Source organism: Capsicum annuum, chromosome 3, assembly GCF_002878395.1.
Source record: "Capsicum annuum cultivar UCD-10X-F1 chromosome 3, UCD10Xv1.1, whole genome shotgun sequence".
Taxonomy (NCBI): domain Eukaryota; kingdom Viridiplantae; phylum Streptophyta; class Magnoliopsida; order Solanales; family Solanaceae; genus Capsicum; species Capsicum annuum.
Genome location: NC_061113.1, coordinates 192,819,489 through 192,838,004, shown reverse-complemented (window position 1 = coordinate 192,838,004; position 18,516 = coordinate 192,819,489). Strand labels below are relative to the sequence as shown.

The 18,516-nt window shown below is 31.8% G+C and overlaps 2 protein-coding genes across 9 annotated transcripts; one reads left to right on the top strand and one right to left on the bottom strand.

The window, feature by feature from the left end:
* Positions 1 to 638: 638 nt before the first annotated feature.
* Positions 639 to 1,442, bottom strand: LOC107865177. Its single transcript, XM_016711508.2, has one exon. The coding sequence runs from the start codon at positions 1,440 to 1,442 to the stop codon at positions 639 to 641; it is 804 nt and encodes a 267-aa protein (XP_016566994.2).
* Positions 1,443 to 7,114: 5,672 nt separating this feature from the next.
* On the top strand, positions 7,115 to 11,983 carry LOC107863440. 8 transcript variants are annotated; one of them, XM_047408547.1, is made up of 5 exons: positions 7,115 to 7,422; positions 9,083 to 9,209; positions 10,607 to 11,092; positions 11,269 to 11,448; positions 11,640 to 11,983. In XM_047408547.1, the coding sequence occupies exons 3-5, from the start codon at positions 10,997 to 10,999 to the stop codon at positions 11,793 to 11,795; spliced, it is 432 nt and encodes a 143-aa protein (XP_047264503.1). In that variant the 5' UTR covers positions 7,115 to 7,422; positions 9,083 to 9,209; positions 10,607 to 10,996; the 3' UTR covers positions 11,796 to 11,983. The 8 variants fall into 8 exon arrangements, with proteins under 8 accessions (XP_047264503.1, XP_047264507.1, XP_047264505.1 ...); XM_047408549.1 differs by having other exon boundaries at positions 7,194 to 7,422; positions 9,159 to 9,209; XM_047408551.1 differs by lacking the exon at positions 9,083 to 9,209 and having other exon boundaries at positions 7,191 to 7,422; positions 11,269 to 11,477.
* Positions 11,984 to 18,516: the final 6,533 nt, after the last annotated feature.

The following is an 18,516-nucleotide window of genomic DNA, read 5'->3' as shown; positions in this document are numbered from 1 at the left end:
CTAATCAATAATTTCACGCCTTTCGAACTTTTAGCACTAGATAAAGCCACATAAAGTTGACCATGGAAAAAAATAGGCTCACGCAAATAAATTCCAATGTAGTCTAAAGTTTGACCTTGAGCTTTATTTATAGTCATAGAAAAACATAATCGTATTGAAAATTGTGTTCTCTTGAAAGGAACTGACAAATTTTCATCTGCTGAGACTGATAATGGTATGCGAGGAATAAAGATATGTTTGTTTTGAAAATCACCACTAGCGATTTTAGCACTTATAACATGTGTCTTAAAATTACAACACGTTAATCGTGTACCATTACATAAACCTTCAGAGGAATGTAAATTTCGTAATAACATTACTGGGAAATTTTCTTTCAGAGTTAATTTGTTAGGTAGTAAATTAGCGGGATTTATAGTATGTAGATAATCTTCAAATTGACTTTGATCTTTTGGTTCAATAGTTTCATCAGTTGCAATAAATGATTTTGCAGTATTTGAAAATTTTGATATAAGCATATCATTTATTTCATGAACATAATTATTTTTTGTTGTTAAAATTACACGGGAAGCTAAAGAAGAAGAGTTATGAAATAACAAATTTATATTAGGATATGTTACCTTGAATAATTCATCTAGAGATTATTCTTCAGTAGTAAAAGGAATGAGCAAATATTTGGAATTTTCAACTTTGTCGTTGGAGTTAAATTTTTCTTTTTCATTTCCAATTCTCATTAGGTACTCAGAAAAAGATGGATCTGTTCTTGCACGCATATTTTCTGATAGGTGTAACTTTTCTAGTTGATTCCAGATTTGTGAATATAGTAAAGTTTGTGAAATGAAGTCTTCTTTTTTTTCATTTCGAACAACATGAAGAGTTTCTCTAAAATCACCACCTAAAACAACAACTTTTTCACCAAAGAGCATCTTTGTATCCATTAGATCTTTCAAGAGTAAATCAAGAGCTTCAATAATTTTTCCTTTAGCCATTGATGCTTCACCCCATACAACTAATTTTGCATCTCGAATTAAAGAGGCAAGTGAGCTTTGTTTGCTGACATTGCAATTAGTATTTTCATCAATATCAACAGGTATTTTAACAGTTCGACCTCCAGAAAGAATGGAGGCTACGACACTGAAACTTGCAGTTGCTAATGCAACAAATCCTTTTGATCTTATCGTTCCTAATAGACTTCGGTATAAGTAACTCTTACCAGTTCCTCCAAGTCCATCAATAAAGAAAACTCCTACTTTATTTGAAAAAATTCTATCAATTATTAACGTATAAGCTCTTCTTTGTTCTGTATTAAGTTTTTTTTCTAATAACAAATCTTCTTTGAAAACTTTTATGTTTCTCTCAAACTGAACATCTTTTGTTTCTTTGGCAGTTGCAGAGGCTTTAATATTTTCTGGTACAAGCTTGTACTTATTAATATCATGTCCCATTGAATGTAATTCATCATTAATATGGTCCAAAACTCGATGTCGGATATTTTTAAGTTTAACGTTTTGTAAGTTTTTAAAATCTTCTGACATAGAGTCTTCAAATTGTTCTTATAATTCTTTAGGATTGGTAGGATTACAAGACACTAATAATGTAGCGAATAATCATCTCAAACCATATGGTAATTGATAACTCACGGCTTCAGTCATACAATCAATCAAACTATTATCAGAATGTAGCAATCATCTTTTTCTGTTGATTATCTAAAAGTAGAACAATATTTATCGTCAACTTTAAGAAGATCTCTATATGACTCTGGAACTCGGACATTCATTAATAATAATCTAAGATAATATCTTTCTCCTTCTGTTGGATGACATGTCACAATGCGTCCAATAACTGAACTTTATTTTCCACGTGTCCACATTTTATATGAGTTTGACCATACCAAATATTCAGAAAATTCTTTGTATAATAGTTTAAGTTCTTTTGTGTCTTTATTTGTTTGGTTCATTACAAAGAATTCAGTTAGCATTATTTTTCTAATCATTGAATTTCTTATAATTGAATTTATACTTTGAGCATTTTAAAAGAAATATATTGTTGGTCCTCAAGATGTAGCTGAAGATGGTAAACACTTGGTGTCATCTCACTAATAGAAAACCAAATAAGTTCCATGTAGCTTCGGGTGGAGATACCCACCGAGCAGATTGGTACTCTTTTATTTCATCAATTTCTATTTGTTTATCATGTTCATGAATGTAAAAAATAATTTTATCGTGTCCTTTATAAATATATTTGTAAAGATATTTCACAACTTTGATGTGAGAGCATATTTCAACATTTATATGACAATTAAATTTACCAAGTAAAAAATGAATTGTATGGCACCACCCATGAATTATTGAGAAATTGTTTTCTAACCTTTATAGTCTGTCCCATCTATCGTCTTTTATAAGTTGGATATAAGTTTTTCTCTTTTGATGTTCGCTCAGCAAAATCTCTAGGGTAAAGAGATTTACAATATCCATTTTCATACATGGATTTGTAGGATTTAAGTGGCCACAAGGGTCGTGTATCATATGATGTAGAACAACTGAATGTAAGTAAGTCTCTTTATTAGAATTGGGTAATTCAGCACGAATGAATCATAAAAATCGGGTGTCAATAATTTATATTCATTAGCAAGAATTATAAGAAAATGTGCATGTGGTAGATCGGATTTCTGAAATTCTATACTGTAAATAAAAGCAACAACTTTTCCAAATACATTTCTTTTTAGTATATAAGTTTTTATTTCCTCAACTTTTGCTCTAATTAAATCAGGTCTATTTTGTGCTTCATTAGTAGGTAACAAATGTTCTTTTATTTCTGGCCTTGTTGGGTTACATGTCATTTTTAAAAATAAATCAGGTTTTTCAAAATGTTGAACTAAAGCAATAGCATAAAGATATCGTCGGCGCATATCTCTTGGTCCTCCTGTAAATATAACGGGAAGAAATGTTTGTTTTTCAATTTTTGCAGCATCTCTTTCACCATGTCTTAGAACATCAGAAGACCTTTCAAAACTTCCATGCGAAATAAATTTGGGTTGAAGAAAAAAAAGTCTAGTCTTTGTGTTTCAACTTTTATGAACATATCAACAATTTATTGTTGGAATGCTCTTCCGGTGTGTAAGAGTTCATCATTTCTCATTTGAATTTTGTAGCAATAATATTCACGACAAGATACAGTATTCTTTTTTTCTTTTGTTGTTCAAGCATTTAAGCTTCCATATCAAGAAAGTTATCTATTGAACACATATTTTTAACACTTGGTAAGTGTTCCTGTTCACAAGGGGAACAATGTCTAGTAGTATTATTTGGTTGTAATATCTTTTTGATACCATAATGTCAGCCAACTTGACCATATGGAAATAGTAATGGGCATTGCAGGGGATCATAACATCTGTAATAGTAATTAACTAATTGGCTTTGATTATTGTGAGTATAAATACGAATATGAGGTGTGCAGATAGAATGCACATCTCTATCGACCCATATTGCCGAAATCTCAGATGTAGTAGGCAAGTTATATACATGCTGATCTAAACTAGAGTCACATTTTAATGCAATGTAAAAGTGTGACAGTTCTGGAACATCTGATAAAGATTTAAGGAAAAAAGAATATGGGTTAACTTCTAAGATATTCATCAATTTTCTGACAATTATTTCTGAAATTATAGTCGAACAACCAATTCTATTTTCCACTTCATTTTCGTTGTCATAAAAGTATATTTGTAAGTTTTTTTCTTTTCCAGTTGCGTGGTATAAATCGTCAATGAAGTGGTACATTTTTCCTTTAACTCTAAAGGTATAAATACCATGATATCTTTGAGCCAAAGCTTTGTCATTTTTTACTCCAATTGAAGTGAATGCAAACATATTATTGTATTTCCTAGCATATATTCTAAAATGTTCAGACTCTTCCGAAGTATCTAAGAATAAATGTCATCGTTCAATAGGTATTTTATGTGTTGTAAGTATAATAGAACCATTATCACAATAAAATGCAGGTGGTTCATACTGAAATCTTTTTGCTTGATAGAATTTATTTGGCACAACTTTCAGAACTACATATTCGATTTATAACTGATTGACGCTAATGTGACGACCTCTATTTATCTTATGTCCTGAATAGTATAGAAAGAGTTAGAAATGAATTTAGAGTTGAGGGAATAGTAGTAAATATTATTGTATGTCGACACAAATTCAAACTTGTGTCTATTATATTTCCCAAAGCAACGCCAGATTGGTCATCAGGTGTACGTGATGTAGAGCCTAACATAAGATCAATTATAACTTACATGAGCAAATATGTGATGCTAGTACAATGTTAGTAGGGAAAATATGGTTGTACTAGCCTATCTCGAAAATGCAAAAAGGTTGAAGTAAACTTTTCCCTTTAGCAGAAGTGTCAACTGACATATTAACTTCAAATGTAGTAGCTAATAAATAAATGGAGAATGCATTAAAGTGATTATATTGAAAAAAAAAAAGTAAGGGAAGGCACACATATTCAAATAGGTGCGTATTTTCAATCATTTTGATGCGTAAAAAGCGAGAGTTTAATTTGCTAAACTTGTGTTGTCGCAACGCAATATCCCTTATCACAAGAGGTTTGTTTTGCCGAAATGGTGAATTAGATACAGAAGATATTGATGTTGTAGAACTATTCGGCGTGTAAATTTGTGCAGAACACCTCCTTAAATTGAGTTCTATGGTGCGCCTTTGTAATAATAATGTCTTTTTTACAGTTGGAGAAATTTCATTATATCTTTTACGCCGATTAAATTTTATTTTAGCAGTTGTAGTAGACAAGCATAGATGTTTGTTATTCTGGCTTGAATCTGTTGCAAGGGTTCTTTTCTTATCTCCAGACATCTGCAGGCAAAGTATGCGAGAAGTTGTAAATACAGAAGTCATGGCAGAAAGAGACGTCAGTGATTTATCAAAGTATAACACCAGAAAGCCTAAAAGACTTTAAAGAACAAATCATATCAGCTCTGAATGAAGATGCAATTCATCTACAGTCAGTGGAGTCAGTAGAAACTAAAAATGCAAAAGAAACGCAAACACATGTCGAAACCACTACCTCTGTAATATTAAAGTAAAAAGAAAAAAATATAAAGGGATAAAGGGATGATGAATGTGTGTACGTATACATACTGCAGGAAGATTCAATTTAAAGCTCAGATATTATAAGCAGGGTAAAAGGAAGCAAGGCATCTAGCATGGTTGCAGACCATAGTGGTCGTCCTGCCAAGATATGGACTAAGCTCCAAATAGCCGATTCGACTCTAGGAGGACTTTATTAATCATCGTGACAGGTAATTAATAAAGAAAAAGAGTTGAGGAAGTAATATTAGTGTGCGTAAAAGCCAACAAAATAAGCCAATCCAAATAACAACTTAGGCAACCATAGCTTTAAGATATTTGTGTATATGTATCTGTACATACCATATAAACTTTTGGTTTCCAATAGAACAGCCTAACCAAGCAGAGTAGTAGATCCTTAAGATAAATGGTGGTTTATTTATGATAAGTTTTAAAGATTGTAGTATGTGCAAACATATATCATATATTTATGAGCTTGATATAAGCATCACATGCAGATCAATTCGTTAATTACCTACAAAAATTTTACTCCCTATGCTCTAACTTATACAAGATGATTTAATTTGATAAGCAAGACCACGCAATAAGAGTGGGGTAGCCTCGCACTTTCTAGCAGGTCAGTAGAAGAGTCGAAGCAACGGATAATAAAGTAACCAACTTGCCTAAGTAAGGAATCCAAAACAACAATATGAAAGTGAACGAAATAGTAAAAGTCATCACTGAGGAGAACTCACAGAGACTGTCGACTCGAAATCTTTGACGTTTGGAATTTCTTCACCAAAGACTGTAAGGTAAAGTACAAACGTTAAAATACAGCGACAGTTACAACAGAAATATTTATTTAATACGGAAACATCGAAAACTAAAACATTCAACCAGGTAAACAATAAAAACATCTAAATAGCACAATTCTATCACAGAAAATACCTAATAGTCCATTTGTTTCTACAAAACTCTTATCAAATATGTTTCTATAGAAAGCCTGACTCATTGAAGCATTTTGTCAAACACCTTCAAAACAAATAAACTTTTCGAGTAAAAATTGTAATTCCTATGAAACATGTAAGATGATGTACAAGAAAACACAAATCAAGGGGAAAATATAAAGAATGAGAAGGTGAAGGAAAAAATTCTTACAACTGCAACTGAGAAAATCCCACAGAAAACAACGACCGTGTGGTAAAAAAATCAGCAACGACCTGTGCAATTCTAACTGAAATCTTACCAAAATTAACTAGACCGATAAACTATCAACTCTACACTTGCTTTGCACATAGAAGCTTAATTCAGATAAGCATGAATAAAGAAACGAAGGTAAAGAGAGAAAGGCAACAAAAGCTGCAGTGCACGCGTCATATGAAAAGCAAGGTTACTTAGATAAGCAACGAAATAACCAAAATTCCCCTCATAGTGATACAAACATGTCGACGGAGAGGCCTGTGCTTCGCCCAACTCCCTCTTATATAATTAGGGAAAATACAGATTCTATTCATCTATTATTTTTTTACCTTTTGTTTTAAGAAAAAACAACTTATACTGTATTCTATGGGTTTAGATAATTGGTCTTTAAATATATATTTGACTTATGAAATTATTTATTGAGGGTAAGATGATGGATTTAAGTTCTATCGCACCAAAAAGATAAGATATTGGATTAAAATTTTGATGCATCATGATGATAAGGTGTTGGGTTCAAGTCTCATCGATTTATGTCTAAGAAACCTTTATATGGATAAGATATTGAGTTTGGATCTCAATGCATCATATTAATGTTATTATGATGAGTAAGACAAAATAGTGTGTATTTGGTGAAAAGTCACCCGTCTTATTAATATGTTTCATTCCATGAAGTGAATATGATAGCAATATATGATAGATCCGAAAGATAACAATTTGTTTCATTCTTGAAGTGAATGTCACTACCAAAAATTTGCCTTTTATCCATGGTGTATTAGCACGATTATCGAAATCATGACTAAATTAACTAAATAATTAAAACTTCTACACACTTTAGAAAATGTGACAAATAGTGGCTAACTTGGGCGGCAAAAATATTTCATTCCCTCCTTAGTTTTTATTTGCCTCCAATTACAGTGAAAAAATATTATTTCACCCAAAAGTCTCTTTTTCCCCAAAAAAATACATTTTCTCAGCCCCAAACCGCGACTTTGCTTCCGGATTCTCTTTTTTCCCCAAAATACATTTTCTTAGCCCCAAATCGCGACTTTGCTTCCGGATTTTGGATTGAGTTCTTCTTAAAATTGAACTGCTCTTCAATTTTTCTAGCTTTAATTGTAATCGAAAGTGGTAAAATTACTTCTTCCAGGTAACAAATCTTTACAATTTAGAGTGTTTAAGGTAAAAATTAAAAATAGGGTTCTATATTTCTCTTGTTTATTGAAGTTTTGAGCTTATGAAATCTGTAATGTGATGTGTGTTGTGGCTTTTGTAGTTGTTAACAATGGGAATGTTGATGGGTTTTGATGGGATTTCTAGTTTTTTAAAATGGAATTTTTGATGGGTTTATCTAGTTATTAAGAATGGAATTTTGATGAATTTTATGAAATCTGCAATGGAACTATAGGCAAGCCGTGTCAAGAGAATGGAAGTATGGAAGTTATGTAGTAAACTTGAGTTTCTAGACATGCTTGGAAAGTGTATCTTTTAGTTTGATGCTATTTGTGAAAGTTTATGCTTTTGTTTCATTTGAACTTGTTAAATATCCAATTACGACATTCAATAACGTGCTCGGTGAGTCCTAAGATGTGGGAATAGGAGTCAGTCGATTATTTAGTTGTGTCAGGGGAAGTATATGTTTCAAGAACTTGTCAGATTTAACGTAAAGCCTGAATTTTTTGTTTGTTCGAGCAAAGTTACGAGTGTATCGAGAACCTAAAACTTCTAGTTTTAAAGTTATTTAATTTATAACTAACTGTACAACTCATGTTATGCCAAACTTCTAGTTTTTAAAGTTCTTTAGGCCGTTTTGGCCCTTACAGAAGCTTAGCTCAAAGGTTTTGTCGTCCTCGTTACGTGCAAGAACCTGAACTATACATGTGTCTGTGAGTTGATCAATTTCTTTCGCAACTGTTAAGCATTTTATGCTTGACACTATATGGTACCGTACAACTCACATTGTGCCCTTAAATCTTAATAGCAACACTGATCTTCTCCAGCTCTAAATTACTGCTTTCTTAGTGTTCTACAAGATCTGGTGACATCAGTTGGAAGGGGTCTGCAAGGGTTTTGTAAGGGGTCTAACTAACATGTGTTCTTGCCTAGAATTCTTATTATGTGGGGTTTTTAGACTAAATAGGTAGCATATCACCAGCGGAATAACAAAACTATGTCTTGTATTTTGATAGTTATGTAGGATAATTAGATGTAACTAGACCATTTCATATTCTTGATGAAGCAATGATTGTAGAAAATGCAAATTTGTAAATGCAAATTTGTGATTGCTTTGTGATTGTGTAAATGTTTCCTTCATTTACATGATTGTAGACATATGCCAAAACATTCTTGCTTTCCCTTTATATTTTTCTTACCTTTAGTTGTGCATGTACAAGTTTATATGTGTCTTAAGTTTCTTGTTTGTGGATGGAGTGTTGTCTATGATTTTGGATATATAGTTTTTATAATTGCTTTAAGGCCAATGTGTGTAATGAGTCAAGTAAGCAGCTGGACCATCATTCATGCTTTGTGCTTGTTAGGCTAGCGTGCTATATTTGCCAATTGCCAATTGAGCATACTTCATATGAATTTTGTAAGAAGTTCCAGTAGTTAAGATTTAAGAACTAGACCATCTCTAATTACTAAAAAACTTGTCACTCTTACAAATTTTGTACAAGGAGAATCTAATGGTAACTTTGTTCCTATGTTGAGTGACCATTTTCTTGTATATAAGACTTCAAAGGATAATATATTCAATGTTTCTCTGTTTACTCATTCATAACTGACATTTGTTGCATCTTTGTGGTCGTCAGATCATTTTTTGTCGCATTTTTGTGCATCAAAAAAGCTCAATGTTTCTTATATCAAATTCTTGATGGCATAATGCAGTCTTCGATGTCATTATTTGACACTACTCCTTCTGGAAGAACATTAAGTCGAGTGAGTCCTACTCAAGATACTGATTGATACTCTAGTGTAATTTCTTCCTTCACTGATCTAATAAATGATTTTATGATTCCACTGTTTCTAAGTATAGTACTTCTGAATTTGTTTTTCATAATAGGCATGCTATGTTGTTCATAACATGCCCGAATGCTTCACCTACTATATTCCACTGTTTCTAAGTTGAAGACCTTAAATACTACATTTATTTCTAATTTCCTCTACACTTCAAAAGATACTACTAACTCAAGGTGGTATTTATAAGCACTCCCAAACTGATGAATTGAATGCAAATTCAATCCCATGGTTACTCTGCAAGTCTAGGAAGTCTCCAGTTTATTGTTTCACCTACTTAACTAGAAATTCAGGTTGTCAAGCTAAAATTGAAAGGGTCACAATTCAAAAAATCCCCTTGAAACAATGGAAGAGGTACTATATATGAGCTAAATTACCTGAATAAACAAATTAGAAGCTGGGAGGATCTTAGACCTTTCTTTTGGTTGATCTTCACCTTGTCAATAACTCATGTAATGAAATAATTTTGAAGTGTAGGAGCTCCAAAAAACTATGAAGACTTGAATGTGGAAAAGATACAAGTTGTTTTTTAGTCTGATAATCATGAGGATGGCTGTTGTTTCAAGGTTTTTTTTTTAGTGTGGCTGACCTTGTCATATATGCATCTCTCCCTGAGGAGCAATCTTTTCCAAACACTTTGTTAAAGGAAATGTGCTTTGGGAAACCTATAGTAGCTCCAGATCTACCAATGATAAAGAAATATGTAGGTATATCAAGTCATTAAATGTTCCATGGATTTCAAATTGTTGCCTAGGTTAACATATACATCTTTGTAGTTGTGGTTGAGAACATATATTATTACTAGCAAGTTATTTTTGAGCCTTGAATCAATTTTTGATTTCATCCATCATCATGGCACACTCAGCTCAACTACAAGAATTTATCCCGTGCATGGGAAAGTGTTTGAAGATGATCACCTAAAGAAATCTTTCTATTCTGATAACTTAGTTTTTACAAGAATGGAAAAAATGATTTAGCTATGTAAATGCTCACACTTGTTCTTTTGGCAGACTGGTAATGGTTAGTATTTGATATTCTTTTAGACACTCATAGCTTTTCTTTGACCTAATTCCAGCTTTAGCTTCTCTTGTATCCTACTCAAGACTTTTATGTCTCACACTTGTTCTTTTGGTAGACTGGTAATGGTTAGTATTTGACATTCTTTTAGACACTCATAGCTTTTCTTTGACCTAATTCCAGCTTTAGCGTCTCTTATATCCTACTAAAGACTTTTATGTTTAATTTGTCTTTATTGCACCGGTGCACAAAGCGTTTGGTCACACATATCTCCTACTGATTTATTTTTACACTATTATTAGGTCGATGACAAGGTGAATGGCTATCTTTTTCCAAAAGAAAATGTCAAAGTTTTAGCACAGATCATGTTGCAAGTAGTATCAAATGGTGAACTGTCACTTTTAGCCTACAAGGCTGCTTCAGTTGGGCAACATAATGCAAGGAACCTCATGGTATCAGAAAGTGTGGAAGGGTATGCTCTGTTATTGGAGAACTTTCTCCAATTTCCATCCGAAGTTGAATATCCCAAGGTTGTTACTGAAATTCCTAAAAAACCAAAAGCAGAATGGCAATGCCAACTTTTTGAAGCAATTGAGACAAAATATTAAAAGAACAACACTTTGAAGACCACAAGATATTTGAATGGGTTTGAAAGGCAATGGAATCCGACTCAAAGAGAGGGTTCTGCAGCCATGGTGGAAAAGAGTGAGGAATTTCTTTATAGCGTTTGGGAGGATCACACAAATACTGGGATAGCTAATGTGAGAAACCGAAGAGAAGACCAGGAGGTAATTGATTTTTGGACTTGCCATTGTTTTCTTAAATTTCTGTTTGATCTCCCTTAAATTCTTGACTTTGTGACTGGTTATTACTTCTACCAACAAAGCAAAAAGAGTTGTTTTGTAACTGTAAAAATCTGGAGATTAATTGTACTTTTATCGTTTTGCATTTAAATTCGATGCAGTTGAAGGGCAGAACTGATCAACCTCGGGAACATTGGTGGAAGTGTATAGAAGTGCCAAAAGGGCCGATCGGTCTAGGAACGATTTGCGTGAAAGGGATGAAGCGGAGCTTGAAAGAACTGGTCAACCGTTGTGCATTTATGAGCCATATTTTGGAAAAGAGACCTGACCATTCTTGCCTGGTACATTACTTTATCGTGGCCTTGGACTTGTGAGTAATCTTGCTTCTAAATTGCTTCACACTTCTTTATAGCTTGCTTGACAGGCTATGTATGGAGCAAGCTATCTCATTTATCTATTGGTACGAGGAGCAAATACTGAAAGTCTTATTGGTGCGAGGATATCTCATTTACCTATTTTATTTTGCTTGTAGGATAAACTACTGGAGCTTCTACCTGAAGATCAGGAACTTGCTATCAGTTGTGGTGTTCCTTTCAAGATACTAGCTCATCCTAACGACGCCATTGAAAAAGTGTGTGGATCTGAACATTCTAGACGTGTGCGTGGTTTAGGTGGTAATGTTTGGTAGCGAGTTGCCTACTTTAAATAAATCTTCTTAGCCTTTAGTATATTTTGAAACAAATGACAAATATGGTGTTTCTACTTTTAACATTAGTATTTGTGTTATCTTTTATGAATATTTAAGGTTTGGACCTTATCTATTGTGTCAATAAATTGAACAATATTAGAACTTTGATAATTATGTTACAATTAATATCAATCTTGTGTATAATGGTCAATTTATAAGCAAATGTTTATCATTATTCGGGAATTAGTATCAAGCTATCAACGCATTTAAAAGGAAAACAATTGCAATATATGTGCATATATATATATATATATATATTTAAAAAGAGCTGGACATTTAACCGTGGCAAATTTATATGCAAAATATATATTTTAAAAAAAAAACTGGGTACTTTTGCCACGGTTATGACCGTGGCTAATTTATATGCAAAAAAATATTTCTTACGAAAAGTGGACATGTTTGCCACGGTTAAGACCGTGGCTAATTGATGTAATGGTAAAAAAGATTGAACAAATTACCCATGGAAAGGCCGTGGCTAAACACATCAAAAAATCGTGGCTAGTGAAATGTTACCACGAACGTTAAAATCATGACTAATTTACTCGCCACGCCCCTGTTGGACACAACTTTAACCGTGGCTAAACTGTTTAGCCACGATTTGGGTATCATATAGCCACGGTTTTACACGTTGCTATAACGCATTTTTTTGTAGTGTGTGGTAGCAATATATAACTTTGAAAGATATGTATGCTTCAATGAGCTCCTGAAGTAACAATATCATGAAAAAGATTATAAGTTATAAGAATTTGATAGGCTTAAGGCACGATTATATTCCATTCCTGCGGAATAAGAAACTTATTAATGCAAACGTGCACTTGATTGAAATGGTATCACAACTCACCTCCGAAAGAGGCTGAATAATTAAGAAGAGTTATTTTGAAATCTACTTCTAAAGTAGTAGATCTGAAATTTATTCATGTAATAGTAAATCTAAAATTTAGTAAAGTAACAGATATATGTCATGGTAAACTTGGAGTTTGCTAGAATAAAAATTCATAAATTTAAAATAAAGGATTGCGGCACCCAAAAGAGGTGCATAGTGAGTATTAAACATATATTGAAGAATTAGAAAATTATTCATGTACTTCTAATGTTGTGTGTTCTCATGATAAGTTAGTTGGACCAACTAGTGTTGGGATTTGATCCCTCAAAATCGAAAAAGCATAAAAGGTGAATTAGGGTCCATTCACTAGTCATGTAATCTATTAAGATGCATCGATATAAGATGATCACTTGTACATTTATTGTCAACCTGTAGTTTGACATTCATAAAGTTGTTTGCTCAATAAAATTGAGTTAAGAGCATAACTTTCAGATTGTGTAATCAAGACAATTCATCTTGATGATGATGGTTTGGCATTGAATGTCTTTGATAAATAGCTAAATCATTGCTAATGAGAATAAAGCTTCATGTGGTGGTTTGAAATATGATATGTTGCATACAATAGCACTTGTATACATTAAACCAATAAATTATGATTATTTCTTCCCTCTCAATTGGTTCAAGGTCAGGAACCAATTATTTCATCTAATAGTTGACATGCGGTATACAATTAACGAATATACCATGATGCATATAGATGGATTCCTCAAAGTAGATGGAGGATATATGTTAGTTGTCCTAACATAATGGGAAGATTATAAGCAGCTATGAAATATGTTAGAATTATCATCAAATCCTCATTCAAAAGATAATTCAAGTCAAATGACGAAAGCATCTCATATTTAAGCTGCAAGTGCTCCTATTTTGTGTCCCTAAAGGACAAAGTCTATGCATGTGTGAAGCGTGGTAGACCAATTGGTTCCAAATGAAATAATCCTTAAAAAGAATAAGGAGCAACTAATCATAATAAGAAGGCAATTTGCTCTTGAAGAACCTACGACATAACACTTTATGAAACCTTATGAAAGGTTCAGATACCTGGAAATAATGAAGTGATGAAATCTCAAAATATCATGTCACGTTGTGAACCGATACATCATGATATATCATCAATATTTTGATAAAATATTGACGTAATATTGTAAAAAATTATGAGGATCTAAATTCTACGTTTATTTAAGCATGTTGCGTAGAAATATTTATCAAGTGACATGATAAGATGCATCTTGGTAAGCATAAAACTTATTTGATTTGCAGTCCAGATACTTGAAGATGTCACTCATAAAATGCTGAATATTGTCATTTGACAATTTATATGAAAACTTTTTTAAGGATTCAAAATGTCTGAAGCATATAAAAGTTTCTGGAAAATTTATTTATAATCCTTATATTGTATAAGCTTATAGCTTGAAAATTTTGAAACTCTTGGAGAGTTTTTTTAAAAACAATAGATTATTTGTTGAAATGAAAAATATATCGAATTGGATTAGTTATGAAGTACCATATCTTAGCGCAAGTGGTACACTAGTATGTCTTGCAAACACTATAAGGCCTGATATAGACTTTTCAGTTAATTTATTAGTAAGGTATAGTTCTTCTCCTAATAGGAGACAACGAAAAGAGATCAAACACATATACGGTACCTAAAAAGACAATCGATATGACTTATTTTATTCTAACGATTGCATTTTTGATCTTATTTGTCATGCTGATTTGTTGGGTACTTATCCGACCCGTATAAAGCTCGGTCTCAAATAGGCTATGTGTTTATATGTGGAGGCAGCGCCATATCTTGGAGATCTACAAAGCATTATATAATAGACACCTCATTGAATCATGCTAAGATAATAACTATTCTTGAAGCAAGCCGAGAATGTGTATGATTTGTTAGGATTTTTTCTTTTTCTTGGAAAGAAAATAAAAGTAACCACAATTACTTTTACTTTTCTTGAAAGAAAAATATAAAACTTTTTTATATTTGGCTAACCTCTTTCTAAGAGAAAAGGTTTTTGAACTCTATAAATAGAAGACTCTTCTTCTCATACAATAACACAATAGATCCACAATGTAGTTATTAAAGAGTCTTTTTTGGAGGGTGATTTTCTCCTAATAGTTTCTTTTATGATTTTTTTATATTAGTTTTCAATATGTAGGTCACTTGACCAAATCATATCAATAATATATTTTTAGTATGTTTTTCTTTGTTGTCTAAATTATCACCACAATGGTTTGCAACTAATAGCTTCCAAATGACGCCCTCTCGATTTCGAACCCAACAAGTGATATCAGAGGTTACGATTCAAAGATCCTATGGTTCAAATTGAGGACATGTTGAGATTAAAGTTGCAACCAACTTGATGAGAGTGAAGATATTTTGTCAAAATAAACTATACGTGGAGACAATTGTCAATCATATTTTCAAAAATCTTATTGTTACATATTTGAAAATAAAGCTCACTTTTAACTCTGCAAAAGGGCTCCAATATTTTTAATCCGAAAAGGGCTGATATATTTTAATCCAAAGAGGCTCAATTTTTAAAGCATGTCAAACAGCAGTGATATATGAAAAATATGTGAAGAACGAAGATTATGCACAAGAAGAAGGAGGATCAAGAATATTTTGCAGAAAATCAAGCCAAAAAGGAGAGATTTGTTAGGATTTTTGCCTTGATTTTGTTACCAAAATTAAGTTTTACTTTGTCTTGGAAAGAAAATAAAAGTAACCATAATTACTTTTACTTTTCTTGAAAGAAAAATATAAAACTTTTCTATATTTGGCTAACCTCTTTCTAAGAGGAAAGATTTTGAAACTTTATAAATAGAAGACCCTTCTTCTTATACAATAACGCAATAACATCCACAATGTAGTTCATTAAAGAGTCTTGTTTGGGGGGAGATTTTTCTCAATAGATTTAATATTTTTCGATATTAGATTTTCAATATGTAGGTCTCTTGATCAAAGCATATCAATAATATTGTGTTTTTAGTTTGGTTTTCTTTGTTGTCTGATTTATCATCTCATGGTTTGCAAATTTTAAGATTCCGCATGACGTCCTCTTGATTTCGAACCCAATATGGTTGAGGTCCATGATACATCTCATTCCAAAAAAATGTGGTTTGAAATATGATAAAGTACCCATGATTTTATATGAAGATAATGCAGTATGGATAGCTCAACTTAAGGGAAGATGCATAAAAGGAGATAGAACGACGCACATTTTGCCAAAACTTTTCTATACACATGAGCATAAAAAAGAATGGTGATATTAACATTCAACAAATTCGTTCAACCAATAATGTGGTTGATTACTCACCAAGTCTTTTCCAACTGCAACTTTCAAGAAGATGGTGCACAAGATCAGGATGCAAAGGTTATTGATGTTCTCATCAGGGGGAGAAAATACGCGTTGTACTCTTTTTTCGTTTTAAGGTTTTGTCTCACTGGGTTTTCCTTGTAAGGTTTTTAATGAGACAGCTGAAATGTGTATTATTAAAGATGTGTACTCTTTTTCCTTCACTAGATTTTTTTACTACTGAATTTTTTTCTAGTAAGGTTTTAACGAGGCACATTATCTATCAATTAGACATTCAAGGGGGAGTGTTATAAATGTATTTACATTATAGTGAATGTCTATCAAGAATATAGATAAGATCTATCAAGATTTAGTTGATATCTATTAGGATATGAAATATCCTAAACAAAGACTCATCTAAGGAGCCACCATCGGTACTAGTCCAGTAGGTCAATACTAGCGAGAGTCCTACAGCTACCCTAGTTCGTTAGGTATAACGTGTTTCAATCATCTCTAAAGGCTTTCAAACCATTGGAAGATTGAGTTTCAAAGGGATAAGATTGTTGTCAAAATCACATATAGAGAATAAATTCATTTTAGAATAACCCTTTCCTTTCTCTTTCACTACTGCTTTATCATCATCTGCTGAAAGTGTCTCAATTTTGATCAACCTTCTTGCAATCATGAACTCGAGCAATCCCTTAAAAATTTGATAGAGTATTTTCCCCTATAAATAGAAGAATTTTTGTTTATTGTATTCTCAATCTCTCGTCCCAAGAGAATCACTCAAGATAAATAAGAATTTCCCTCTCTTCTCTCTATTTATTCTTATTTTTTCTTTATATTTCATAATATTATTGGTTTATTTCAACTGTTTCTTTTTCTCATATTTACACTTTTCCTTTTAGAATCATTTTGCCAATTTTGTTAAGTTAAATATACTGCATTCTTCGAAGTCGTGGTTTCCTATATCTAAGATTCGTCAAAATGAGACACTGAAACAAGTAAAATATTCCATGTCAACAAGTTCGAAATTATTATTCAATTAGCTTTAGGAATCAAATGAAATATAATATTAGAAGAAAGAGAAAGAGAAAGAGGTAGTTTTGATACAAATCAGATTGGAAAGATTGAGGAAATCTCTTGGAACTAAAACACTAAGGGAGAAGAAAGGCGTTAGCCCATATTCAATTAGTTTTATTATTTTTATCAAACTTGTTGTGTACTAGTAGTAATAGTAGACTTATACATCACGTTATGGTCGGCGCCTAACTATTGAATTATTTTTTGCTTCTTAATTAATACATATACTCTATTAATTATGCATTCCATTTAGACACTACAAGAAGGAAATTATGCAATCAAAAAAGGCACATGCTAGAGAATATAAGGATGTGGCATTTTGAAAATTATTTGGTTAATGATTATGTGGCAAACACAAACTACTAATTTGGTCTCAAATGATTTGGTTAATCCCACTTTTTACAAAATATTGGGAAAACAATTTTTGAAAGCTAGGCCGAACATATCCTAATTAAGTTGGGTTTAAACTCGAAGCTCAAATGCATTTGCCACCAGACTTTGATACCATTTGTAGGGGTGCGGATAACTAATTTAGGAAATAGATTTAGTATATACATAATGAATCTATTTTTCTTTGTGCGTGGATATTTCTTAAATTTTGTTTCAATATTTTTTAATGATTTATTCTTTTCGTAAGATATATTCATTAATTTGTTTGGTTTATTATTTTATCCTGTAGTAATTGCAGAGTTACAAATTTCTATATAATAATTTATCCTAACTGTACTATAATGTATATCTAATTCTAGATTTTCTATGTTATTTATTATCTTGCGTTGTTCTTCTCGTAGTGAGTTTTTTAAATTATATAAACTATCACATGTACTTTTTTCTAAATTTTCTAAAGTTTCTTCTATCCATATTAACTTTTCTTTTAGATTCTCCATTATTTTTCTAATTCGGTTTCTATAATTAATTTCTTTATTTAGATTATCTTGATTTTCTCTAGTTTTTCTAATATATTCTAATATCTCTTAATCTGAATAATATCCTTCTGGGTAAATTTCTTGGTATAACTGTTCTATCCAATCTATGATTTCAATTTCATAGTCTATTACTTTTTCTAATATTATTTTCTTAATGTCTATAATTTCTATATCTTTAAGTATATATAAGATTAAAGCTTTAAGATAATCTAGATGATCTATCTTTTAAGATTGATTTTATTATAATATTTTGTAGTTGTTTGTTTTAGTCTTCGTAGTTCTTGCATGTTTTTATTAAGAAATTCTATATATTTTATATCTTTATTTTCCATGTATTTGTTTTTCTAGTAATTGTATGTTTTTCATATCTTTTTCTAAAAATTTTTTGTAATTTGTCATGATAAGTATTTGTAAGAGTAGTTAGGTAGGTATGGTATATAATTTACTCTAGTCATGTAATATTCACCAAATGCTTT